At 45.7% G+C, this 27,186-nt stretch overlaps 1 protein-coding gene across 1 annotated transcript; it reads left to right on the top strand.

The window, feature by feature from the left end:
* Positions 1 to 4,971: 4,971 nt before the first annotated feature.
* Positions 4,972 to 27,186, top strand: LOC113405592 (fibrocystin-like; the record flags this gene model as incomplete). The annotated part of the gene is made up of 6 exons (XM_026646812.1): positions 4,972 to 5,167; positions 5,685 to 5,752; positions 8,109 to 9,734; positions 11,909 to 12,052; positions 21,553 to 21,766; positions 27,036 to 27,186. Coding segments are annotated over 6 exons (2,399 nt in total), but the record flags the coding sequence as incomplete, so codon positions are not given.

Raw genomic sequence — 27,186 nt, 5'->3', positions numbered from 1 at the left:
GGGAGCCGGCGGAGCGGAGCGGACTGGGGCCGGGTTACTCCACTTCCCACTGCCTGGTGAGTGCAGGGCGCACCCAACCCCTGCTGCAGTCCCCCAGGACATAGCTCAGGGGAAGGGGTGGAGTGGGTGTGAGGCTGGGATGGATCAGGGGTGGGAAGAGGAGGAGCAGGGGTGGGGGCAGCTTTCCTAGCCGGCTCAGCCGGCCGGGGGATTGGGCTGGCCGCTGGAGCAGCACGCAGCTGCATAGGGCACCAGGAAATTTGGGGCAATTTGGTGCCCCAAATTTCCTGGTGCCCTACACAGCTGCGTAGTTTGCATGTGGGTAAGGACGGCCCTGGCTGAAGCCTTTCGTTTTTAGCAAATATTTCCCGGCAAGGAACATTAAAGGCGCACATGCCAGCCTACTATATCTAGAATGTATATCTCCTTTCTCTCTCTGAGGAGACAAGTATTGCCAGTCAGCAGCAGCCCGGTTGTTGCCACGGTTAGATATCGGGGTTAGACTGAATGATCCGGGACCAAGAAGTAACCGGAGAGTGGGGAATCAGTTGCTGACCCCAGAGCCAACACAGCGAGCTTAGTTTAGAAGACGAAGGTTAGAGACAGCCTTCTAGAGATTTGGCATGTGAAGTTGCAGCCCAAATGCAACGGGCAGGCGGTGTTGGGTTTAATAGATAGGGCACTAGACTGGAAGCCAGGAGACCTGGGTTCCAGTCCTAGCTCTGTTGTTGAGCTGCTCTGTGACCTTGGACAAGTCACTTCGCCTCTCCTACCCTTTGTCTGCCTTGTGTATTTAGGCTGTAAACTCTCTGAGGCAGGAGCTGTTGTAACGCCGGCAGACCCCAGTTGTTGGTGGGTAGGATCGAACCAGGGATTTCTGGAGCTTAGTGCATGAGCCTCTACAGCATGAGCTAAAAGCCAACTCCCTGTTAGCTAAGGCTGTAGAGCAGACTCATTAATCTCTCTCTCTAAGTGGTCTCGGTGCCACTAGATGGGACAGAACACCACACCCAGAAGGTGTGTGGGTTACACTGTCTGTACAGCATCAAGGACAATGAGGTTCTGATCTCAGTGGGGCCTCAAGGTACTATTGTAATATAAATAACATTGCCACGCGTCGCAGCCCAAGAAGATACCTGTGGTCTGAGCGCAGTGCTTGGGCAGGGGGAGGAGTCTGAGTTTGACCTCACTCCCTGAGGTTGCCCAGAAGACCATGTGATATGGGACCCCATCCCAGGAGCATGGGCAGAATGTTGTCAGCAGCAGAACCTGAACCCAACCGTTTCACAATCATCGCAGCCCTACGGTGTCGTTTCAGAGAGAGGGAACAGGAATGAAGAGTGATGGAGCGGGGAGGGGGAAAGGAAGAACAGACCCTCCCATCCCCACACAGTCCAGTCTCTTTCAGTTTCTTTCTTTTCTCATCTGTCTTTCAAGCCTATCCAATCTCTGCACTATGCACTGTAATAAAACTCCCTCTAGGCTCACTAGCCTGGCTGGATTTAGCACCAATGCAAGAGGTGAGCTGATCACCCTCCTTACTGCACACACCGAGTTTCTGTTCCATTCGCCTCTACCCTTTTCATTTTTTAATACTGCAGAATGCATAAATAAGGGAAAGTGTCCTTTATCATCTGAATATTATTCAGATACGATAACACCAAGGGGAGATTTTTCTAGCCGCAGGCAGCATAGGTGTATGGAACTTCTTAATGTTATAGAATCTCATGAATGGTGACGGTACTGGGAGTTCAATCTCTTATTCAGAAGTGGGTGACTTTGGCTTTTAATATAATTTTCCTCCCATCATAAAAATAAATAAATGACACCAATGCCTTCCAGGCATTTTTGGATTAAGCTGACAATTGACCAAGAGTCCAAAGAGTTCAGGTTATTAATATATACAACTTCACAGGCTTTCAAAGTTTCAAACTTTATTTGACTCTGATGTGCGTGTAACCCACACACCTTCTGGCTGTGGTGTTCTGTCCTATCTAGTGGCACCGAGACCACTTAGAGTTAAATGAGGCTGCTCTACAGCTTTAGCTAAGAGCCACTTAGCTTCTAGCTCATGCTGTAGGGGCTCATGTGCTAAGCTCCAGAAGCCACAGGTTTGATCCCGCCCGCCAACGACCGGGGTCTGTTGGTGTTACCTAAGCAAGTTTTCAGTGAGTTTTTTTCCTGACATGTAGCAATGCACTGGGAGAAAAGACCTTAGGAGCAGACTGTATTTGCACAGACACACCAACTTTGCCTAGGTGTTCAGCAGACAGGCCTGCTTTGCCAAAGGGATCAGTTTTGGGTTACAAATCACTTTAGTATTGAAGGCAGGGCTAATGAAGGCTTGTTATCCTTGATGTATGAGTGTTGGGCAGCAGGACTGTATTTAGCCTGCCCTGATTGAAGGGTCGCCCTAAATTGAACCTCACTTGCCAAGTGGGGGGTAGGGATGCCAAATCCCAGTGAAAATGAGAGGGGGTTGGGATAGATGTTCCTATGTTGTGGTGTGGTCTCTGCCTAAAGAATCGTAGACACCATTTGACCCTCCCCTCCCAGCTGTAGTGTTTAAAGACAGAGCTGATAGGACTCAGTGGAGAGTCCGTGTTTCTGTTCAGTTATTACTAGAGCTGAAATCATTGATGAGCAGGTCTAGGGGCTAAGGCTTAGACCTGATCTGGGGACAGTGTTGCAGTAAAAGACAATGAAAAGGCAGCTGCACAGAGGTTGCCCACCACCCAGTGAAATCACTAAGGGCTGAAATCAGTAAGAACGAGGCTAAGTGGGGGAACTTCAGAACACGGCATCACAGAAGTGGCAGTGAGTGGCAAGGGAAGGGTGGCAGAGATAACAGTGCCAGCAGTGTTGAGCCAGTTGCAGCGGTGGAGATGTAAACTATGCCTGCTTGGGGTAGCATTCTATCCTCCTCTAGTAGTGGCTAGGCCAGATAGAGATGAGCCTGCTACAGCCTGGGCTAAGGTCACGTCTACACTACCGGCCCGATCGGCGGGTAGTAATCGATCTATCGGGGATCGATTTATCGCGTCTCGTCTAGACGCGATAAATCGATCCCCGAATCGACGCCCGTACTCCACCTCGGCAGAAGGAGTAAGCAGAGTCGACGGGGGAGCCGCGGCGGTTGACTTGCCGCCGTGAGGACGGCCAGGTAAGTCGAACTAAGATACTTCGACTTCAGCTACACGAATAGCATAGCTGAAGTTGCGTATCTTAGATTGATCCTCCCCTAGTGTAGACCAGCCCTAAGCGAGATGTGTCTTTTAGCTCATGCAGTGGAGACTCATGTGTTAAGCTCCAGAGATCCCAGGTTTGATCCTGGCTGCTGCTGACTGGCATCTGCTGGCATTACAGAGGCATGGCTCAATGCCCCCTTCCCCTTTTTTCAGTGGTGGGAGGTGGACCCAGGTGAATGCATTTCTGAACTCTGGGTCTTCACTGACTAAGGACAACCAACTGTAGGTGGGGTGCAGTGGAGGAAAAAAGAGTGGTGTGTTAAATGGATATTTGTTTGTCAAACTTTCCTGCCACAAGGTGGAAAACTGAGCAAAGGACACTGCCCAATATACTGTGGATGGTTGTTTTCTTATGGTTACATGCGTCTGAATTGTGGTTGTGGTGTTTTCACAAATGAATGCTGGATTCCCTTTCCCTGTCAATAGAAGTTTTCTTTTGTTATATACAGAGTCAGTGCTTGTGGTCTACACTGCGGAGTTAGGTCGATGCAAGGCAGCTTCTGTTGACCTAACTATGGAAGCATCTACACTTAAATTTCGCTCCCGCTGACTTAACTACCCCACTATGCCAACTTAATAACTCCACTTCCATGAGCAGCGTAGAGTGAAGGTTAATGTCGTTAGGTTGCTGCAGTGTCAGTGTAGACACTGCGCTGCCTATGTGGACTGTCACTGGCTTTCAGGAGCCTTCCCACCATGCCCCACACCGACAGTACAATCAATACAAGCACTCCTGGTGAGGATGTGCACTGCTGACACAAGGAGCAAAGCGTAGACATGCACAAGCGACGTGATTACTGAGGCAGCTGTATGCCAATGTAAGTTAGGTCAACTTAATTTTGTAGTGTAGATGTGGCCTCTGAGGCGCCCAAGAGTGGTGTTTAGTTTTCCCAGGTTACTGGATGGGGACTCGAGCTGGTTCTGTTTTGCATTGTTAAGAAGAATCCCTAGGTACTGCACCCAGCCCTTGTTGCTGCCGACTCCACCTGGCAGAAGAGTTACATTTACATATAGAATTGGAAAGTACCTGCTTCAAGCTCTGCTCAGAGGGGCTGGTGGCTGAGAGGAGCCCAGTTCCTTCTGCCTCATTAAAGGGAGTGGCTTCTCTTTAGAATGAAGGTTATAAAAGTCCTCAGATTGAATCCTAGCTGTGGTAATGCACTGGAGAGGCATCTGCAGTGACAGAAAGATCAGTACCTGACTAGGAGGTCTGTGTTTATTAGTTAAGTGGACTGGGCTACCCATCAGAAGATACAATGACTAGCTGAATCAGACTTGCTTTATCCAAGGGAGCTGGATCGCTCAGAAGAATGTTAATGGAATATTAAGCCTTTCAATTTTACATAACTCAACCAACCTCCACACCCCCAACTCTTGCAAGGCTATCGGCTAAGTGGACTTTGTGACGTAAGTTTGGTGGTCACAGGCCAGTTGCTAGTGCAGTGGGAAGGTGTCAAGATTTCAAAAAACTGCCACCCCAGTTGGCAACTTGACTAGAGAGGCTAAGGGATGGATGGGGGCCCATGGAGACTAATGCTCACTTTTCTAGAAGAGCACCTCTAGCCCAGGGTTGATGCGCATGGGCGGGACAATGTGCCGAAGAAGCTTGCATTGCTACAGCTTGTGTTGTGAAGAGACTTCTCTTGCTCCGACACTTGCCCATGCACTAGATTCACGGTAGCAACAAACAACTTGATTGCTTCATGTCTTCTCCTTTCCACAGGGCCCCAGTCACTCCAGATTGGAATATCTTCATTCGCAAATTGTACTGGCCTGGATGTACAGGTGAAAATTGAGGACACTGTGGCACAGATCCAAGCACGAACAGCCGATGGCGTCGATGTAGTACTGCCTGCCATGGCAGATGGATGGTACAACCTTTCTGTCATCATCAATGGCATTGCCATCGGCTCACATGGGTGAGTGAATGTGCCTATTTCCTCGAGGATGTGAACTTCATTAGCTAAATTCTACCTGGGATTTTAGGGTTAATGGAAAAGCAAAGGAAACATGGGCTCGGTATCAGAGCCAGCTTGCTAACAAAGAGCTCCACTGTATGTTTTACAAATGATTAGCAATTACTACGACTCTGATTCAGCAGCGAATCCCTGTTCAGCAAAGCTCTTAAGCATGTGCTTTAGTCCCACTACAGTCAGTAGCACTTTGTACTGCTTCAGTAGTATTCGTAATATCTGTCCCTTCATGTTGCTCCATAGAGACCCTGACCAGCTAGTTACATGCCTGGGCTCCAAGGGGAGAGAGTCTTTGTGGCCTGGAATGACAGTGTCTTGTAAGAGGGCACCCGGGAGATGGCATGGAACCAAGCGGGAGATGTAGGGAGGCTATTCGGGGATCCACCCAGGAAAGGCAAGGAGAGAAAAGCACGTGGAATAAAAAGGAAAAGTAAAGGACTGATCCTGTGTTTGTGTTTTGCAGAGTTGATCCGTTCATCCAGTACAACACTGAGATCCTCAGCATAGAGCCCTGCTGTGGCTCCGTTCTGGGTAAATACAGCGCTTAATTTGTAATGAAAGAGGTGCCGGGGCTCAAGCAAATTTTTTTTTTTACTTTCATAACTGATGTGGCAAGCCCAGAGGTGCTGGAGTTATGAACTGCCAAGCTCAGAGGTGCGGAGGCTCAACCCTGGCACAAATTAAGCACTGGGTAAATAGCATCAGCACATCTGTCACCACTTCTGGAGGCCATCAAGGGATCAAGGACTCCTCTCCCCTCTGTGATTGGGAAAGGCGTCCAATTTCACATTCGTTTAGATGATGGCATTTGTAAATGTGTGAACCCTTATTATGTAGACTTGCATTGACAGGCAGCAGCTGCCTGCCTGGGACTCTCTGGGTGTGTGTGAGTGTACTGAGCAGCCCACCTTTGGATTGTCTGGCTAATATTGGAACAAGTTAGCCATAGGGCTGATGACAAGGTCCCCTGTCCTTTGAATTTGTTTCCCCTCATGAATGAACCAAATGCACAAAAACCACTCACACCTGAATAACTGGTGCTGGCTTTTTCAGTCCGGAGTTCCCAGTGCTTAACATTCAATGTGCATAAGTCTTTGATGTATACGCAGAGTCCCACTAGGACTAAAGCTGACCATAAACCTTTGCAGGATCAGGGCCTAAGTGGAGTGTCTCTATTGCTTTGCTGTGTAGCAGATATAGAGGCAATGAACATTTTAAGTTGCAGAGAATTAAGTTGTCGATTTTGCTTTGTCTCACACCAGTGTAAATCAGCAGTATCTCCACTGACCTCAGTGGAGATCCTCCAGTGTAAAACTGGCATTAGGAAAAGGAGAATCTGGGCCTCGTGGAGGGTGGGAAGGGATGCATAGTCTTATGCTTGAAGTGCAGGACTGGGGAGCTAGAAACTCACGGATTCTATGGATTGCCTTAGCCAAATCGCTTAACTCCTCCGCTGGCCATAATCATAGAGGGGCTTTGTGTCGGTTCATTAGATAAAGTGTCAAATATTATTATTCAGCTTTGAGAGCTGATGCCAATTTAGATATAGCGAAGCCCATCAAACTGGAAGGTTAAATAATAAAACATGTGGATTGTAGAAGAATTCTCTTTTTAGAAGTAAATTCAAGGTTTAAGAAAAATGTGATGGGTTACGAATGATGATCAGCTCCAGCAGCATGCCAGGCGTTTTACCGAGGAAAGTGGAGACGGGGATGCTACCCCAAAGAGTGTAATATCTGGGGATCAGGATGCTTCAGAACCTGTGCCGAGCGAGAAAGCTGGCCAAGTCATACTAGTTCCACTTTCTTGGTTTTTGAGAGGACTGGGGTTTATTGACTTTATGAAAAAAATGTATTGAAACTTTCTAGAAAGTCACATAGGATAGCCAGTGAATAGTCCATAGTCCAGGGCCACCTTCTTTAATTTGGAGGACTATCCCACACAGTAACTATAGGCTGCAGCATGGGATGCACCACTTTGAAGTCAGTGGAGGCTGATTGGCTCCGGCTGGAGTATTGCAAGCTGGGACATGGAGTTTCATGTGGTGCATCTGTGTATTAAAGATGAGGATAGCTGCAATCTGCTCAGTTTTATGCTATTAACATGTGACCTCTTGACGTCCTGGCAGGTTACCAATACAGCCTTGAATTGGGCAAGATTTGGGCACACCTTGCTATTAGGTCCTCCAAAAACTCTGTCATGCTAATGGAGCCGTCAACAAATGATATCGTTCCTAGGGAGAGCTCTCTTGCTGAAGCACTTGCTAAAGATCTTGCAGAATTTAGGCTTGGAATAGAGGAATTTAGGCCAGAGTTATAGCAGCTGAAAGTCTGAGCTCACCCCACTGCGTGTTCTGATTTGCTTAATCCTCTTCCTAGCAGACAAAGGGTTAGCTTTGGTGATGTCTGCACTGCAGTCTGATATTTCTCCACCGCTATATGGCGTTGCATCACAACCTCGTGTGCAAGTGAGTTCATGCCACTCTGCACAAGGAGGAGGGGACCAGCCCATACTCCAGGGACGTATGGCTGGAATGCAGCTGCCAGGCAAACAGCGATCACAGGGTAAAGTGGCCAGTTTTGAAGAACCCTGTGCTTGGCAAACCCGTCCTTAGATTAGGGATTAGAATTTTTCAAACTCTCGCTGCTCTCCCCATGTTAAATTGTTAAATGTTACACACTGGGATGCAGTGGTGGGTGAGGGCTTGATGTAGGAAGCAGTGTCATATAAACTCAGGGTCCCTATATGGTGATCAGGTGCCAATGAACCTCGTTTTAAGGGCAGAAAAGGCTGAGACAATGCGGCTGTAGAAATTTCCGTGGCGTTTCACCATATTAGAATTCACTCTGAGCTGACTCCATGGCGCTAACCGTTTCTGTATCCCTAGGTGGAACAATCCTCACAATCTCTGGAAAAGGCTTTAGCCAAAACCCTACCCTGGTTTCAGTCTTTATAGGCACGCAAACCTGTGATGTTACCCGCTTGGTGGAAGAGACAATATGGTGCCAGACCCCACCGGCTGCTGACTTCTCTAATATAGAGTCCCAGGACATCTCTGTACTTGTGGGGGTGTTCATTGGTAACAGATCCTCTCCACTCCTTCCCTCCTGGAGCTTCCCAAAGAGGAATATCACCTTTACTTACCAGATGGCTTTGACTCCGGTAGTTACCTCTGTGGAAGTAAAAATGATGAATGACAGCCTGTGGCTGGACATAGAAGGAATAAATATAACTGGTTCAGTGGCTAAGCTGGGAGACTCTGAATGTGAGCTGGAGTTTCAATCCGACAATGAATCCACAACCCTTTCTCAATGCTCCTTCCCACTGAGCACTCTGGAACCTGGAATCTATCCCGTCAGAGTTCTCCAGAAGCAGCTGGGCTATGCCAACATGACGGCAGCCCTGCAGAACTTTACATTAGTCCCAGAGGTAAAGGCCATAATTCCATCACAAGGTTCAGCTTGTGGTGGGCTGTTGTTCACTATATCCGGTCTTGTTCTAAAATCCAGGAGGAATTCAGTTCGTGTGAGCCTGACGGGTAACTATACTTGTGAGATCCACAGTGTGGATTACAACAGGATCAGCTGTGCTCTTCGTCCAAGGGAACCTCCTCTGGATGACTGGTGGTTGCCTGATGCCTCTCAAGCCCTTAATGTCACAGTGACGGTAAATGGAATTCAGAGTGTCTGCCTCACAGACTGTGCACTCCACCTTCTGAAAGAGTGGACCCCTAAGGTAGATGCTGTGGTCTGGGAGATCAATGGGACATTGTCATCTCTGCTGATCAGAGGCCAGAGATTAGCTTTGGCAACTGATGAACTTGTGATACAAGTGGACAACCGTGACCCTTGTAACGTAACTTTCTGGAATGAGACCAGCATACAATGCCAGACAGGCAGCCTTTCCCCAGGGCAGCACAGCCTTTCTGTGTCCAACAGAAGAAGCGGGCATGCTTGCTTCAGCAGGGACTCCCGTATCTTCACCGTCATTCCTTGGGTGCTCAAATTTTACCCCCAAAATTTCAGTACCAATGGCGGGGGCCTTCTTGCCATACAAGGGGCAGCACTGAAAGGAAGGAACAGCACTTCCGTTCTTGTTGGGAACCGACCCTGCCTCATTACAGATGTCAGCTATGTGGTTCTCCGGTGCTCTGTTCCTCTGGGCAATGGGATCCATGCTTTAGCTCTAGAAATAGATGGCATCTTGTACCACCTTGGTGAAATAAGTTACAGTGAAGAGTTCACCCCTATTTTCCTTTTCCTTCTGCCTCCGGTGGGTCTCCTTTTAACAATGACCGTGTCACGGATCACAGGGGTGGAAAGCATGCACATTTCCATTGGGGTCTCCCCCTGCACCAACATCACTGGCAATCACACCACTTTGCAATGCTCGGCTCCCCGGCTTCCTGCTGGAGAATACCGAGTCCTCGGCGGCGACTTCCTCCGAGGCTGGGCTTCATCAAACTTGACATTCACCTCTCAGTTTACTGTCACATCGACACGCAACAACTGGGGTAAGTGCATGAGTGGCTGGGGATGACTGTCTCCCGGGTAACAGCAGTGACAGAGATGTCACAATTTGTATTTGGAGTTTGTAAGAGAGGAAATCACTAGTGACCCCCACCTGCCCCCAACAAACACACTAGAATCTAGAGTATCAGGGGAGAGTGAATGTGGCCTGATTTGTTTCTTTCACAGACTGTGAGCGAGTGTCCTGGCTGAGGGTCTGTCAGCTGCTTACATGCTAAATTCTGTTTTCAGGAATTCATAATGTGATCTCTTAAATACCCCTACCCATCCCCCATAAAATAAAATCCTTATTTGGGTGTGAAACATAGTATCCAAGATTCAATGGAAGAACAATGGTAAGCAATCAGAGACTGTGTTGATGGGCACAAGCACAAAATTAGAACACCGACCGATCTATCTATCTAGGTATCTCTGCAAGGATTTGATCATAGACTCATAGAATATCAGGGTTGGAAGGGACCTCAGGAGGTCATCTAGTCCAACCCCCTGCTCAAAGCAGGACCAATCCCAGGACCGAACCTGCAGAGTCTTGTAAAAACCTTATATTGGCAAGCAGTTAGATCCCCATGTTACTCACACACGACGATGCCACTTGTTTACGCATCACAGCGGAGTGCTGATTAAACTGTTATACCACATCTCGCCTCCATAAATTCTGCACAGGCAACGTGTGTTACAGAAAAAAAGAATTTTAAGATCTTGGGGAGTTTAAAAAAAAAAGATGTTGTGGGATGGAAAAGGTGATTCCAACTGTGCAAGGCTAGTTCTAGCAGACAGGGATATGGCTGGTCAGAAATCTTCTGTTGAAACATATTGTTTGTTGGAAAATGCCAGTTCATCAAAAACAAAACTATTTATGAGAAAGAGTTGTTTTTGACAACTCTCCCAATTTGAAAAAAAGTTGGTAAATTGTCAAAATATCCTATTTTGACATCTATTTGAAACAATTAGTTTTTTCGGTCTGAATCACCGTCTTGTTTTGAAATTTTAGTGAAATTATACCAAAAAGGGTAATTATTTTTTATATGAAACATTTTGATTGACCCAATCCAAAAACTTTTTAGGATTATAGATTTGCAAAAAAACATTTTGAGATTTAGATGCATTGTCCTGATTTGAGAGAGGATTTTTTTTTGAAACTTCAGAAATTCTCACAGGCTGGGAAAACAGTTTCCCACCAGCTCTACACAGGGAATGGTGTACTCACACAAAAGCAGGATGACCTCCCCTTCTGGCTGCATGGCTGCATACACCACAGTACTCATTCCAGACTGGGGCAAAGGAAGGCACAGAGGGATGCACACTCGTGTTTTCCAAAGTGTTCACTCATTTGTTCCCTTGGTATTTGGGTGCAGAACTCGAGACACCTAACACCTTATTTTCAGAAGGTCTGAGTGCCTCCAGCTTCCACTGACTTCTGAAAATATCTGACCTTAACTCTCTTAAGATGGACACACAAAAATGCAGGCACCTGAAGTCAGTGGATACTTTTAAAACTCAGTAACGCAGCAAGTCAAAATGACAGAAATCACTATTTATTTATGTCTTTATTATAGTACCTAGGGGCCCCAGCCAAGATCATTGTGCTAGGTGCTGTACAGACACCTAGAAAGAGACAGTCCAGCCCTGAAAAAATTACAATTTAAATAGACAAGATAGACAAATATTGGCAGGGGAAACAGAGAGGGGCTAAGTGACTTGCCCAACATCATACAGCAGGTAATTATTAGAGCCCCACACTGCCTCCATAGAAACGGAAACTGGAGGCCTGATTCTCATCTCACTTCCACCAATTTTAGATTGGCATGACTCTCTTGAGTTCACGGAATGCGTCTACTTAACCTTAAATGGGTACATGGAGGAACCGACAGTCCTTAAATTTTGTCTTGGGATGGGGCATTAAGGGTAGTGCAGCATCGCAACCACCCCTCATCCTCTGTAGAGCCATGCAAGATGCAGTGGCCAGAGATGATCTGGCTCCAAGTATTAGTTGTGGATAACTGAGGCACATCTGTGATGGCCTTTCCCTTACCCATAATGCAGAGTGTAAAGGCAGATTTTGAGGCCCTTGTAAATTGAGGCTGCAGTTCCAGGCTGGTCTCATTAACGGCCAGTCATGAAGCTCTGTTTTAAATCCCTTTCTCTGTTCTCTTCCTAGGTGGCCTGGGTGGAGGGGCAGTGCACGTGCACGGCACTGGGTTTGCTCCAGGAAACACCTCCGTAACCATCTGTGGCGCTCCCTGTGAAACGCTAGGTGACACCACGACGACCGATGTGAGCTGCCTTGCCCCGCGCTTGGACGGTCAGTTAACATGTTGGGATGGATAATGAACCCTCCTAAAATCTATCCCCGACCTCAAACCACATGTCCTGAATTCCCATTGCAAAAAATCCTAGCGCAGATGAGGAGAGGGGCACCTCTGATGGCCCAAAAACTGCTATGGGGAAGGGAGAGGAGCCAACGTGGCAGCAGCCACCGCATCCTGACCCTCATCCAAAATCCCACTGATGTCAATGGGAGTCTTTCCATTGATGTCAGTGGGCATGGATCAGGCCCTCTCTGGAAACACCACCTGGTCACTGCTTTGTGAGTGTGTGGGAGATGTGATAAGAGATGGTACATGGCTGGATGACAGCCTGTCTCTGCAGCATCATTCCCATGGGAACAACCCAGCAGAAGCGCTCGCACCTTTCTTCTCTCGATGGCAGGAGGTGACTACGGCATGCATGCATGCATGCAGGGTATTGTTATTGGCATAGCAGTAGCTTCTGCAGGCCAGGGCCCGATGTGCTAGGCAGTCTACAAACATATGGCAAAGAGATGGTCCTGCCCCGAGGGGCTTACAGTGCAAGCTACTCTAAGGGTAGTTCAAAGAGTAGGTTGGAGGGGCTAAGTGAATACCCTGAGATCTGTATGTAACATGGACAGACCCTGGTTGTTGGTGGACGGGATCAAACCTGGCATCTCTGGAGCTACATGCCTCTTAACTAAGGCTGTAGCAGCCTCATTAATCTCTAAGTGTTCTCAGTGCTACTAGAGGAGACAGAGCACCACATCCAGGACGTGTGTAGGTTACATACGTTTCCTAGCTGAGGAAGGGTGTCTGAAGCTTCAGCGACTCTCTAGTTGATATCCCGGGTGAGCCCCGACTTGAAACACCGACAGACCCCGGTCATCGGAGAGTGGGATCGAACCTGGGACCTCTGGAGCTAAATGCATGAGCCAAAAGGCACATGGCCTTTAGCTAAGGCTGTAGCAGACTCATGAATCTCTAAGTGGTCTCAGTGCCACTAGAGGGGATAGAACACCACACCCAGGAGATGTGTGGGTTACATGTAATATTTCTTCAAATTCTAGAGACCTCCCTGAGGTCAAAAGTCCCTGGCCTCTGCTCCTCCATGGATCTATAAATCCCTCCCACCCTATGGGGTGATGCTATGAGAGTATCTGTGACTGCCAACTTGTGGAATTCCCACTTGTCATTTTGCCTCATCCTCTGGGTTTCTCGATAAGCAATCTCAAAATACAAACCAAAACTGTGTGTGTTTGGATGTGGGCGGAATGAACCTGAGATACTGTAAATAATCACTTATTTAAACAGGATTTGGGAACAATCCTAGGAACTTTCCTTTAAGCTCTGTCCTGGGAACTGGGATATCTCATGTTAAAAGACTCAGTGCTTGAATACCGGGATGAGGGGTGGGGGAGACTGGTTATTCAAGAAAAAGAAATAGAATAAAATACAAGAAAATGATTGAGAGTATGAAAACATGAAGAACAGTGTTTCTAAATTTATTGTGCTTTGGACCATTGCTGAGGTGGAGAGAATATGCTTGTCCAGACAATACTTCAAATGGGCACTAGATGTCAGCAAGCGAATGCTGATTGATTGTATCAAAGAGTTTCTTGGTTATTTAGTTTGGGGAATTGAGTTGGGTAGGTTGCACTTCCCACTAAACAGACACATAAGACTTTCCCTTGTTTATTGCTCAGCTCTTGCTGAATTAAGATATTTATCTCATATCCTACCAAATATGCCATTGAGAAGGCTAACTTCTCTCTCTCTCTCACCTACCCTCTACCAGTGATGATCTGTTACACTTAGAAAAATATTTGTTTTTTTCTGGTCAAGCAAAACAAACTAAAAAACAAACTCACACTAGTTTAGAGCCAAGTAGATATTTGCAATGCTGGTATAGGCACATAAACATATAAAATGTTTGTGTACACAAACTCAAATGTGTTTATATCTTGGAAACACACCACAAATGGTAAAATAGCCTGATATTCATATTTTGATTATAATTATATTTTCAGGTGATATTTTTAGATGATAATTGGCCTGCCAAAGATCTTTTTAATCTAGCCTCACATCTGCTGTTTACTTGGTACTATTCTCTGGGAGTTTGACATTTGTGATGTGCTGGCTGGCCCCTACCAGCTAGACTAGTGAGCTGTTGACATGCAGAGCTCCCTTTTGCTAGCCTCATTCACTCAGCAGAGAGGTTACGAACCACTGCAGTGGTACAGGGAGACAAGCTGTTTACAGAGGCCTAGGGGACATGATTTTGGGGCCTTTGCTACACTTCAGTACAGAGGCACATGCATGCAGATTAGAAGCACGTTTGATATTTCCTGGCTGTGCCCAGTGCCTGGGACTGGTGAAGTGGATGCATTCCTCTGTTACATCACATCCTGCTGCAGAAATACCTCCCCTTCATGTATTTTTATGTAGACCACACACACACACACACACACACACACCCTTTGGATGATTCCACCGACTGCGAATATTTTTTTTAAGTCATGGCATGTGAGTTTCCTTTTATTTTTAATATTGTTCTTGCTGCTTATCTATCTAAGGTACTTATTTGTGAGAGATCCCGGGTGTTGAATGCGAGTTGATGGGTCCCCAGGCAGTCCTCGGACTGCCAGTACCAGCAGGGAATGTGGGCTGGTGGACCCCAGTTCACCCGAAGCACGGACCCCAAAGCTCCTAATTGGAGGAGATGCCCGGCCTCTCTGATTGGCTCGGTCTCGCTCTTTAAGCCAGAAGGAGACACAGGAAGTTCTTGGAGCAACTAGGTGAATCCCTAGCTGAGTGCTACATGAGACCTTGCCCTCTCACCTGATTCCTGATCTTTGCCTGGCTCCTGCCTTCCTGCCTTGTTCCAGATCCCTGCTTCTGTGCCCCCCCCCCTTTCCCTGGCTACTGTCTCCAGTTCCAACCCATGGTCTGACCCCTGGCTCCATCTCCGGCTCTGACCCCTGGCTCTGACTCCTGACTCCTGCTCTGGTGACTACATCTGACCACCACTGCTCTGACCACTAGGACTGACTTCCCGGTCCACGGCAGTTTGCTTGGAAAACCAACCTCTCTGAGCAGGTCCGGCTCCTTATCCCAGGGAGTACTGGCTCCGCATGAGCCATTAAGCCCCTCCAGATGGATAACCAAGCTGTGCAGCATGGTTTTCACAGCTGATTGTCAAGAATCGGGCACTGCAAGAGTAAGTTCATCGTGCTAGCAGACACTTTTGCGCAGCCTACCGTTGAAAACAACACCTCCTTGGGAACTGTCTGAGAAGCCAGTAGGCTGGAGAAGCTGAAGTTTAATTAATCCCATGTCAGAGTGAGATCTTATATAGCAGATGATCCAGATACAACAAAGCCTAAAACATGGTGGCAGTGGTAATCAAGTCCTAGACAGTGGGGAGACCATTCAGAGCTGCACTGCAGAGAGCAGAATACTTCTGTGAGTATACAGTTTGCTTTATAAGACAAGGCGGATAACAGAAAAATGGAGGGTCTGAAGCCTCTGGGGGCATTGAACCTGCAAGCGAAGAATTTAGTTCAGGCGTGGAAGAGCTGGAAAGAGGAAATTAACCCCGCTGGAAGATAAAGAAGATGTGAAAATAAAACTGTTTCATTACCTGATTGGAGAAAAAAGGAGAGAGGTAAGTGAGACTCTGTGTGGAAATTTCCCAGGCTCAGCACACCTTAAAAGCAATAATGGGCTGTTTTGGTACTCTCTCTAACCCCAGGAAGAATGAAATGGTGGAAAGATATCATTTCTTGACTTGGGCTCAAGCAGCTGGAGAGGATATAGATGAATAAAGCACTGATTTAAAAATGTTAGCAGCCAGATGCAGTTTTGGAAATATTAAAGATTCATTGATAAGAGACCGGATAGTGTGACCAAATATGAGACTTACAAGTATGAAAGTGGTTGCTGAGGGAAGCTGACTTGACTTTGGGGAAAAGCTTTGTCCATGCCATACATAAGAAAGAGAAATCAAAACCAGATCCAACATCAGTAGATGACAATGCTACAGACACATGTCAATACTGTGGGAGAAACCATGAAAGACAGAAAGAAAAGTGTCTAGCTTGTGAGGAAAAAATGACATATCTCTGACAAAATGTAATCATTTTGCAGCCAAGGGTTTGTTTTTTCCCCCAGAGAGAAGAAAAACAAATCCAAGGTACACACAGTAACTAAAGAGAGCAACAATGAGTATGAGGACATTGTATGAGTGACCGAACAGATGATAAACATAGTGCAAGAAGACCCTCGTAAGCACCAGAAACAGTTGTATGCAGCCAGGTTATTTGGGAAGAAAGTGATACAATTTCAATTAGATTGATTGGGATAATGTTACAACTTGTGCCACAGTCTGGTGAACCCAGACATATGGTTGGAAGAGACCAACAAGTTGTTAACAATGTACAACCAGATCACATTAAAACCCATTGGGGAAATGTAAAATTAAATTAGGAAATCCAAGGAAAAAAATACAGACTGGACTTTGTAGTCATAGGCGATGAGACAGCACTTTTGCTTCTGGGCAGCAAGACTGTCTAAGCCGTGAATCGGATAAAAGTACAGTTCCATAACATAATGAAAGTGGATAGCAAGATGACTAAGATACATTGGATGATATTACCTTGGACTAGGAGATGATACAGAGGGAGTATCAAGATATGTTTCAGGGAGATGGACAGTTAGATGGTGTTTATAAAACATAGATTGACACCAGTGTGAAGCCAGTTAAATTGCCAAAAAAGGAAAGTACCTATTGCATTATGACAGCCATTGAAAGACGAACTACAGAGCTTACAGAACTGTGGAATTATTCATCCTGTAGAGAAGAACACAAACTAGAAAAGCAATCTTGTTGTCGTAAGAAAGCCATCTGAAAAGCTGAGAATATGCATAGACCCAAAGACTTTAACCAAAGATTTGAAATGGAGCCATTCCCCTCTGCCTACAATTGAGGACATATTAACAGATCTGTCTAAAGAGAGACTTTTTACAGAATGCGATATGAAAAATGGATTCTGGCACATTGAATTGGATGAAAAATCCAGTTACTTGACAACTTGTGCAACTCCACTTGGGAGACAGTGATGGTTAAGGATGCCAATGGGAATCAGTTCAGCACCAGAGGTATTCCAGAGCAGTCTGACCCAAATATTGGAGGGCTTGATGGGAATCTGGATAATAGCAGTTGTGTTGATAGTGGGAGAGGATGATGATCCAGAACAAGCTCAATGAGATCATGACTACACTTCTTTTACAGAGATGCAGGGAAAAAAATAATAAATTGAACTTGGACAATCTCAAGTTGAGAGTAACTAAGGTGCCATACATTGAACATTTGTTGACCTCCAAAGGCCTGAAAGTAGACGCAGAGAAAATAAGGGCAATTAGAGAAATGCCAAGACCCAGTGATGTTAAATGAGTCCAAAAACTCCTGGGAATGATCAGTTATTTGGGAAAGTTTTTCAGCTGTCTGTCTGAGATCTGTGAGATCCTGAGACAGCTGACACATTGAGACACCTCATAGGAGCGGACGGATCAAAATGAGCAAGCATTCTGGAAAGTAAAAGATTATTGGGAAGGCTCCCATTCTGAAATACTACAATGCAGATGAACCCCTGATGCTGCAGTATGACACATCCAAGTTGGGCCTAGGAGATACCATGCTGCAAGGGGGACAATCTGTTCTATTTGCAGCAGTGCATTGCCCGTGACAGAGAAGGGCTCTGCTCATATTGAAAAAGTTGTTAGCAATACTCTTTGGAATGGAAAAAATTTCACCAATACATTTATGATCACACTTCCCGCAGCTCCCATTGGCCGGGAATGGTGAACCGTGGCCACTGGGAGCTGCGGGAGGGCCGTGCCTGCGGATGGTCAATGTAAACCAAATGTCTCGCGCCCTGCCAGCGGATTACCCTGATGGGCCGCGTGCCGAAGGTTGCCGACCCCTGGTCCAGAGCAACAGAGGCCTGGATTGATAATTGATTGTGGGGGCAGTGAGAAGAAAGACGAGAGGCATTGTCACAGTCGTGCCTCCCGCTATTGAGTCCTGCTTCTCAAGTCAAGCAGTTGCAGGTTATTCTGGCCTGCCAATCTTAACTTGTGTTTCTGTTGTGGCAAACTGGTTTATTATATTTCTGGTTGTTGTATGAGGAATCCAAACCTAAGAGACCCAGGAAAACAAGTCAGTCCAGTCCCCAAGAACGAGGCTGGCCTGGGAACCTTGACAAAATGTTTCCCTGAGTTTTGAGCCATGGACCTATCCAGAACACGTGCTGAACTCTGCCAGCGAACACCGCATTTACAACTACCGGATGAGTACGTGTCCCAGCGTGCTCCCTTCCAATCTCTCCACAGCAGCCCCTCATAGACTCAGGTCAGATCCCCCTAAGGCCCAGGCCCCTTCTGGACCTAGCAGAGACAGTTGATAGGTTCCCCCATTCTCCTGTCTGGTGGACAGAGAGACTGTACCTCTGGTCACCATCGAAGAGCCAGGGCTGTCTCCAGCTTTTTTGCCAAGAGGGACTGGGACCCACCGCCGAATTGCCACCGAAGACCCGGACATGCCGCCCCTTTCCATTGGCTGCCCCAAGCACCTGCTTCCTTCGCTGGTGCCTGGAGCCAGCCCTGCGAAGAGCACAGAAAGACACTTCAGTTCAGTGCTATTCACTCCTGGCATTTTCCCCGATCTTGGGTATTTCTTGGCTGACCCTCCATAACACACTCATCCACTGGCACAAACTAAAGGTCATTTTCTCTCCAGAATTCTATGAGAGCTGAGGACAAGTGGAAGACCACCTTTCAAACCCACTGTGGACACTATCTCAAGATGCCTGTCGTTTTGACCAATGCCCCTGAATCCTTGGCTGAGTGCTACATCAGACCATGACCTCTCACCTGACTCTTGATCCCTGCTTTGTTCCAGGTCCCTGCTTCTGTGCCCCACCCAACTCTGGCTCTGAATCTTGGCCTGACTCTGGCACCATACCCATCATCTCTCATAACAATATCAAGACATTGATTACTCTCATCTCCACTCCATTACTCGTCAATGACCCCAGCTACCATCACCCATTAGTACATTTTTAAACAAGCATCTTTGTGCTTTCTACCATGCCGCCTTTCACGTTTGGAAAGAACTCCATGTAAACATCTGCAAAGCCACCTCATTGTTCTTCCTAAAATCCTTCCTGAAAACTCTCCTCTGCCATGATGTCTAAAAAAAATTCAACAATGGTTATACAGCTGGTGTGCTTTGACCACTGTTCCTTATGCTGATCAGTATTTTCTCATTGCTACCTTATGCTCTGTCTTCATAGAATCATAGAAGATGAGGGTTGGAAGAGACCTCAGGAGGTCATATAGTCCAACCTCCTGCTGAACTGGTGACCAACACCAACTAAATCATCCCAGCCAGGGCTTTGTCAAGCCAGGCCTTAAAAACCTCTAAGGATGAAGATTCCACCACCTCCCTAGGTAACCCGTTCCAGTGCTTCACCACCCTCCTAGTGAAATAGTGTTTCCTAATATCCAACCTAGACCTCCTGCACTGCAACTTGAGACCGTTGTTTCTTGTTCTGTCATCTGCCACCACTGAGAACAGCCGAGCTCCATCCTCTTTGGAACCCTGCTTCAGGCAGTTGAAGGCTGCTATCAAATCCCCCCTCACTCTTCTCTTCTGCAGACTAAATAAGCCCGGTTCCCTCAGCCTCTCCTCATAAGTCATGTGCCCCAGCCCCCTAATCAGTTTCATTGCCCTCTGCTGGACACTCCAATTTGTCCACATCTTTGCTGTAGTGGGGGACCCAAAACTGGACACAATACTCCAGATGTGACCTCACCAGTGCTGAATAATCACTTCCCTCGATTTGCCGGCAATGCTCTTATCTACCTGTTGTCTCTTGTTTTATGCCTGGATTGTGATAAACTCTGAGGCAGGGATTGCTTAGTTTATATGTGTTTGAACTGGTCCTAGAACAATGGTATCCTGCTTAGAGCTTGGCAGGAAATGCTTTTCCTGTCCTATTAACTTTTTCCTGATTTTAGACATTTTTCTCATCCCAACTCTGGATTAAAAAGTCAAAATTTCAAAAAACATTTGCGAACTGACAATCTGAATTTTTTGGGATCAATCAAGTGTTGTTTTTGGATCATTTCAAAATAGTCCACTTTCAACCATTTTTAATTAAAATAATTATTTGTAGTACAATTAGCTTAAATTTTGAACTGAAAAGTCCTTTTGAACAATTTTTTGTTTTGAAAACATCAGAAGGGGACATCTTGAAAACCTTTTTTCAACATGTTTTTCAAGTCAAGAAATTTGTCAAAGCTGGCCCTTTCACGTGAAAGTTTCAGTTTCAACAAATCGGCATTTTTAACAACAAAAAAGTTTTACTGAAAAATTCCCAACCAGCTCCGGTCCTGATCTCTGATGAGCCATAGAAATGCAAACAACAATCACTGGCACAAGACCATCCTTCCTTTCAGCTATTCATTGTTTGAGTGCTAGCTCGGTGGAGATCCTCCCAGAGCTATATGAAACCCTCAGGGTTTTGAATGAATTTTGTTCTCTGGTTTATATTCCTGTAGGCCCATAAACCTCTTCCCACCTGACTTTCAGTTCACAAAACCCATCCTTTAAAAAACAAACAAACAAACCTCTTAAAGCAAATTAATAAAACCCCCAAACCCATTGAGTTAAAATCATGCAAAGCCTCAAGTTTCACACAGATTCCAAGCAAAAGCTCCAAATCCACTGCAAATCCATTCCTTTGAAAAGCCTGCAAAGCTCTGTTGATGCTTTCACTGAACCAGGGCTGAGCTTCAAATCTGCAATGAACTTTATCACCAGACAACGTTTCCTGGTGAAAGGTTCACAGTCGGTTTGTGCTTTCCATCCCAACAGCTTTCCCCAATGTGAACCTCGGTCTCCAAACGGTGAATGGCTAATTGCATTAGCCCACTCAGACCCCCAGCGTGTTGAGCACAACACTCTCTTCATGAAGTGCAGATCCAGCCACAGGAACAATAGTGTAGAGAATGTTTCCTTTCCGCTGAACAATCGAGGATCTGAGCACATACTGTACTGCTGGGTTGAAGTAAACAAACAATGGCCCATCTCCTCCAGGCAGCAGTTATGCCCGTCCCCTTAGCTAATCACTGGCTTGCTTTTGTCCCCCACAAGGGGTCACTTTATTCTAAAGAGCATCTGGATAGATACTGCCAAAGGATCATAATTATCCACACAGATAAAAGAGATCAAACCCAACGGGCAGAGTCATAAATAGATCATATGGATCGTGAGAATGGAGGGTTGTGGTTCCCAAAGGGTTAGGCTGGGAAAATAATCATGACCCTTCTGCCATGGAAGGCAATAGCAAAACTCCCATTGATTTCAGTGGCACAGCATATGGTTCTAACTTGCATCAGTGCCGATGCTTATGTGGGTGAGTGTTTTTTTTCCTTTCTGTCTTTGCAGCGTCCTTGGCCGTTCTCTGTGGCCTGACCCATCCTTCAGAAGACTGCAAAGGAGCTGGGACCACATACATCCAGTGTGACGTCCATATCACAGCAGGAGCATACAGCCTAGCAGGAGCCAGGCCTTACATATACCTGTGTGACGACAACTCTCTGCTGGATAACAGGACAAAAGTCAACTCACCCCAGGCGCTTTTTGCTGGCCTCTTTTTCAGGTTAGCCCTGGCTCTATCCCACAGCAGTGTGGGCCTGGTGCTGCTCAGCATCTCCCAGAAGACACTTAGTGTTTGCAGACTTGGGCGATGGAGAAGGTGGATTTCTATTTCCTAGGTTGGTGTGCTCCACTGGGTTGTGAAATCCATTCAGTGTGCATATCAAAGCATCTGCCCCCCACATCTTTTAAAGCATTCAAGAGACCTCAGAAAATCCATCTAGTAAACAGCCCGCTTTGTTCCTCTTTAGATTTTAATATTTATCTTCTGATCCAAAGCAACATCTGGTGAATGCCAAGGGGGGAAAGGATTAGTCATTATGAAAACCAGAAGGGATTCCCCCTCCCCCTTCACCTCTCCAAAGAGATTCATGGGTAAAAAGTCGCAGAGGATCTGGCAGGCTGTATGTTGTTTACTCAACAAGGGTGCACAGACAGTTACTGTAGCTTTAGGCTTTGGAAACCATGGGCCAAATTTGCTGGTGTAAATTGGAACTACTCCATTGAAGTTAATGGAACTACGCCAGTTTACACCGGCAAAGAATTTAGTCCTATAAGTTTGTGGTGGGGGTGGGGAGGGGTGGAGAGAAAAGAATAAGAGAATGAAACTTTCCCATTTGTTTTTTTTTTAAGTCCTTCTTCCTAACCAAATAGATAAACAGACCATAACCAGGTTATTGGCCCAAGATTTTCTGTAAATTAAGCCAAACTCTCAGCTGATATAAATTGGCATCATGCCATTGATTTCAGTGGCACTATTCTGATTTACATCAGCTGAAAATCTGGCCCCATCTTCTCCTGTTGCAAGATACAAGTTAATCAATGGGAGTTACTTAAACCCCGAGATGAGAGCAGCAGGCATTACAGTATGCATTTAACAAGGAGGACAAGACTACCATTGTGCAAATGTTTTTCCAAAACCCGAAAACCACATGAAACTAGCCTGGTTTGAGGTTTCTGGGCTTTGAGTCTCCTCTTGCTCACATCAGTATAAAGCAGAGTAACTTCCCTGGAGTCAACTGATTTACATTTGTATAAAGTCAGTGCGGTCAGAAGAGAATCAGATTCCTTGGGGCAGATCCTGGAGCTGTTACTCATTGACACCAGCTAAGGAGCTGTGCCATTGCTTTTTATTATTTCTGATTTACATAGCACCAGATTATTCTAGACACTTAACAGACACAAATAAATACATAGGGTCCTGATTCTTCTCTCCCTTATACCTGGTTTACACCTGGGTAATTCCATCGACGTGGATGCTCCAATGGCTCTATGCCTGGTTTGCAGTGGTGTCAGAGAAGATCAAGCCTACCATCCCTACTTTAGTGGGTTTGCCCACACAAGGCACTGGAGAATCAGGTCTATAGTCAGGGCTTCAGTGTTTGGCTCATAGAATCCAGAAAGGTAGAAAAGACCTTTGAGGTCATCCAGTCTCTCTCTCCCTGCCAACTCATATAGTTCTTTTATGCCATGCTTTGTCTAGTCTAGTTATAAATGTCCCAAAAGGTGGTGCTACCATCATTTCCATCTCCATCGACCCAGCAGTGTCTATGTCACCACTTAGGTCAGCTTAACTGCATCGCACAGGGTGTGAATTTTCTCACAGCCTGGAGTAATTTAGTTAAGCCAACCTAACTTTGTAGTAAAAAGAACAAGGAGTACTTGTGGCCCCTTAGAGACCAACAAATTTATTTGAGCATAAGCTTTCATGGGCTAAAGCCCATTCCATCAGATGCATGCAGTGGAAAATACAGTAGGAATGCTGCAAGTTCACATCCCCGTTTACTATGCTAAATAATTCCTCTCTCCATTTGGTGCTTATGTAACATCAACAGACCCCAGTTGTCAGTGGGCGGGATCAAACTTGGGGCCTCTGGAGCTAAATGCATGAGCCTCTACTGCATGAGCTAATAGCCAGCTGGCTGTTAGTTAAGACTGCAGAACAGACACAATCTCTCTCTCTGAGGGTACGTCTACACTACCTGCCAGATCAGATCAGTGGGTAGTGATCGATCTATCGGGGAACGATTTATCACATCTAGTGTAGATGTGATAAATCGATCCCCGATCGCTCTGCCGTCGACTCCTGTACTCCACCGTGGTGAGAGGCAGAAGCAGAGTCGACGGGGGAGCGGCGGCAGTCGACCCAGCGCCGTAAGGATGCGAGGTAAGTCGACCTAAGGTACGTCGACTTCAGCTACACTATTCTCGTAGCTGAAGTTGCATATCTTAGGTCGATCCTTCCCCTTCCCCTCTCCCCAGTGTAGACCAGGGCTGAGTGGTCTGAGTGCCACTTTTTTAGATGGGACAGAAAACCACACCCAGGAGATGTGTGGGTTACACTTACACTCTTCCAGTATTATAGATTTGTTATTAGAGCTGGTCAAATATTTCCTGACAAAACTTGGCTTGTTGGAAAATGCTAATTTGTGGAACCCGAAATAATGTGTGGGAAAGGGTCAGTTCTGAAGAATCTCCCAATTCCAAAATTGCAATTTGTTGAAATGACCCTTTTCAACATTTTCAAAACAAAAAAGTTTCATTTTCCTGTTCAAAATGACTTTGTGTCTAAACTTTAGTTAAATTATGCTTTTAAAAAAAGGTAATACATAAAAAGGTCACAATTTGAAACAAAAGCTTCTGAAATTAATGAACCAAAACATTTTGATTGACCTGATCTTTTTTTTTTCCTCCTGATTATCTGTTTGTGGAAGTGTTCGATATTTTAGCTTCTTATCCAGACTCAGGATGAGAAAAATATTCAAAATTGTGAAAAATTTTGTGGGACTTGACAGCCATTTCCTATTCAGCTCTAACTGTTGTCTTCCTCTAGTGATCGCGTCTTTTCACACCCCAGTTTCACACTGGCTTCAATGAACCTACTCCTGATTTCCACTAGTGTAACCATGAGGACTGTCAGACCCATATGTGTTTAATTCTTAGTGCCAAATCCAGCTTTCATTGAACAGAATGCAAGTTTTGCAATTGATGTCAGTGGGATCAGGATGTGACCCTTAACCTTCAGTTTGTCCCTCCAGCTCTGATTATTTTTGTTGCACTTCTTTAAGCTCACCACTTCGTTAATCATTGTCCAGCAGTGAGGTGCCCAGAAATGAAGTAACTGTTACTGTTGTGGTTAACCCAGGATCATACAGAGTGTGTCCATTACCTATACATTAATTCCCAATGTAAGATCAGATTAAACTCCCATTCCTGTCTCTTGCGAGAGCCCCATTGACTTCCATGCAAGCTGGATGCAGCCCTTAGTTTGTTTATCGCATTGGATATAGCCATCTCCTCATAAAAATGTTGGCTATTTAAAGGATAAATTTTTTTCTTGCAGCAGAAAATATGATGCAGCCTTGAAAGATACCCTCATCTCACTAAATTACTGTACAGGACAAGAATAGTTCTCAAAGTGTTGCTATCAGGAAGCTAATGCTGTTCCTTAAGGCTGACTTTCTGTTATTGATGTGGTGGAGGGAGCGATTTATTTAAATAAATAAATAAATACAAAATCATTGTTAAAATGGCTCCGATACCTGCAACGGTTTTTGTTAACGCAACTCTGTCTTTAATACACCACCGATTGTGCTAAAAAATGGCAATGAAACAAACATCCCCCAAACCCACTGCCATGGCTGCTGTCTCCTTGAACAATGGCATGGTTTGAAAACTGCAGATTCATCAGTTGGTTGGGATCCTGGTACTCCCAAGCAAGTTAAGGGCCAGATTTTCAGATGGGTTGATTTCACTTAGGGTAAGCCACTAACCCGCTTTGGCCCTTTTGTCAATCTGGCCCGAGGTGCATCGTAGAACAATGTTGTAGCTCATCTCTTTTTAGCCCCCCATCATGTAAGTTACATCAGCTTAAACCCTTACCTGTTATTTCTGAATTTGCTCTGAGAAAAGAGTTTGATTGTCTCCATCCAAATTCCCAGTGACTAGATACCCGCATCGCAAAAACTACTGCCAAATAGATTGAATTGACTTAGCAGGCTTGATTCGCCATTGCCTTGTACCTTGTGTCACCATTTATACCTGTGTACAATGGGCGATTAATATGACCAATTCAGAGTGGTCAGCATTTTTGAGCGGGTGTAAATGACTGCACAAGGTGAAAGGCGGTGGAGAATCAGGCCCAGAGACTGAGTTCTCTTCTCTGTAATAGGTACAGTGGCTGAGAGAGACTGCCTTTGGGTTGAGGTTGAGTAGTACTGCTGCCCACTGTGTTGGGATGGGTTTGTGGATAAACCGGGAACTTCATTTTTCTGAAATCAGATCTAAATTCACACACAAATCCACAAACACATTCACTGAATTTTTGGGGCGGGAAAGGAGGAGAGCTGGGGAAAGGAATGCAAATTGCAGCCAGACATGAAAATGGGACGTCTACTTCCTGGGCCTGATCCAAAGCTCAGTTAAGTGAACTGGGAGGCTTTCCATTGCTTTCAAGGGACTTTGGATCAGACCTTCACAGCTCCCCATAGTAAAATGCTACCAAAGTGAGCAGCTGTCAGCAGCAAGACCCAGTAAGAACACCCTTTACCTATTACCTTTGCTGCTCCTTCTTCTCTCTGCGTGACAGAAGCCTTTGGAGCAAGTGTCTTCGTGTAACTGGCACATATATCGAATCTGCTTAGTCTGGGCTGTTAAGTAAGTTTAATTAATTTACTAAGTTAATGTTCCAGTGCTAGCAACAAAGCATCATTGCAATCAGCTGGGGAGCAGGAATTGGAACCCTAAATGAGCTCATTTTTTCACAGTTGGAATTAGGGACCAGTTAGCCAGTTGTGTGGTTTTCCAATTTCTCCGCTTGCCCTAAGGGAGTAGCAAGTTATTCATTCCCCATTGCTAAGTGTGAATAAGATAGGGAAAGGGGGGTGGGGGGGATCCAAACAAACCCTGCTCGGTGTATGCTTCCATCTTTGACTCTCACAGTGGCAATTCCTTAGTCCTTATCTGCACTTACCTCCTTCCCTTGGTCCTGGAAGAGCATTTGCTAGCATTTGTAACTGTTTTGTGAAACTGAAAGGCATCACTGAGAGATATTTACTGCATGTGTTGTCATCGGGAGGGTTTGCAGATACAGGGTGGGGGGAAACAAATAAACAATAAAAGAATGGAAACAAAATTACAGAAATTTGCAAAGTTTGACAAATGGTGGGCAGGAGTTGCCACAAGCTAATGGCTTGCAATGATTAATAAGAGTAAAAATAATTGCATTTCATTAAGATTGATGACACCCCATTTAACCTCCCTTCTCGTTTCAGCCCTAAAGTGGAAAGAGATGAAGTTCTCATCTATAATAGCTCCTGTAACATTACCATGGAAACTGAGGCAGAGATGGAGTGTGAGGGAGCTAATCAGCCAATTACCGCCAAGATTACTGAGATACGGAAAAACTGGGGCCAGAACACTCAG

The sequence above is a fragment of the Terrapene carolina genome, unplaced genomic scaffold (assembly GCF_002925995.2).
Source record: "Terrapene carolina triunguis isolate 2854851 unplaced genomic scaffold, T_m_triunguis-2.0 Scaffold44635, whole genome shotgun sequence".
Classification (NCBI taxonomy): domain Eukaryota; kingdom Metazoa; phylum Chordata; order Testudines; family Emydidae; genus Terrapene; species Terrapene triunguis.
The sequence above is the reverse complement of the archived record's forward strand: the minus strand, read 5'-3'. Positions and strand labels throughout refer to the sequence as shown.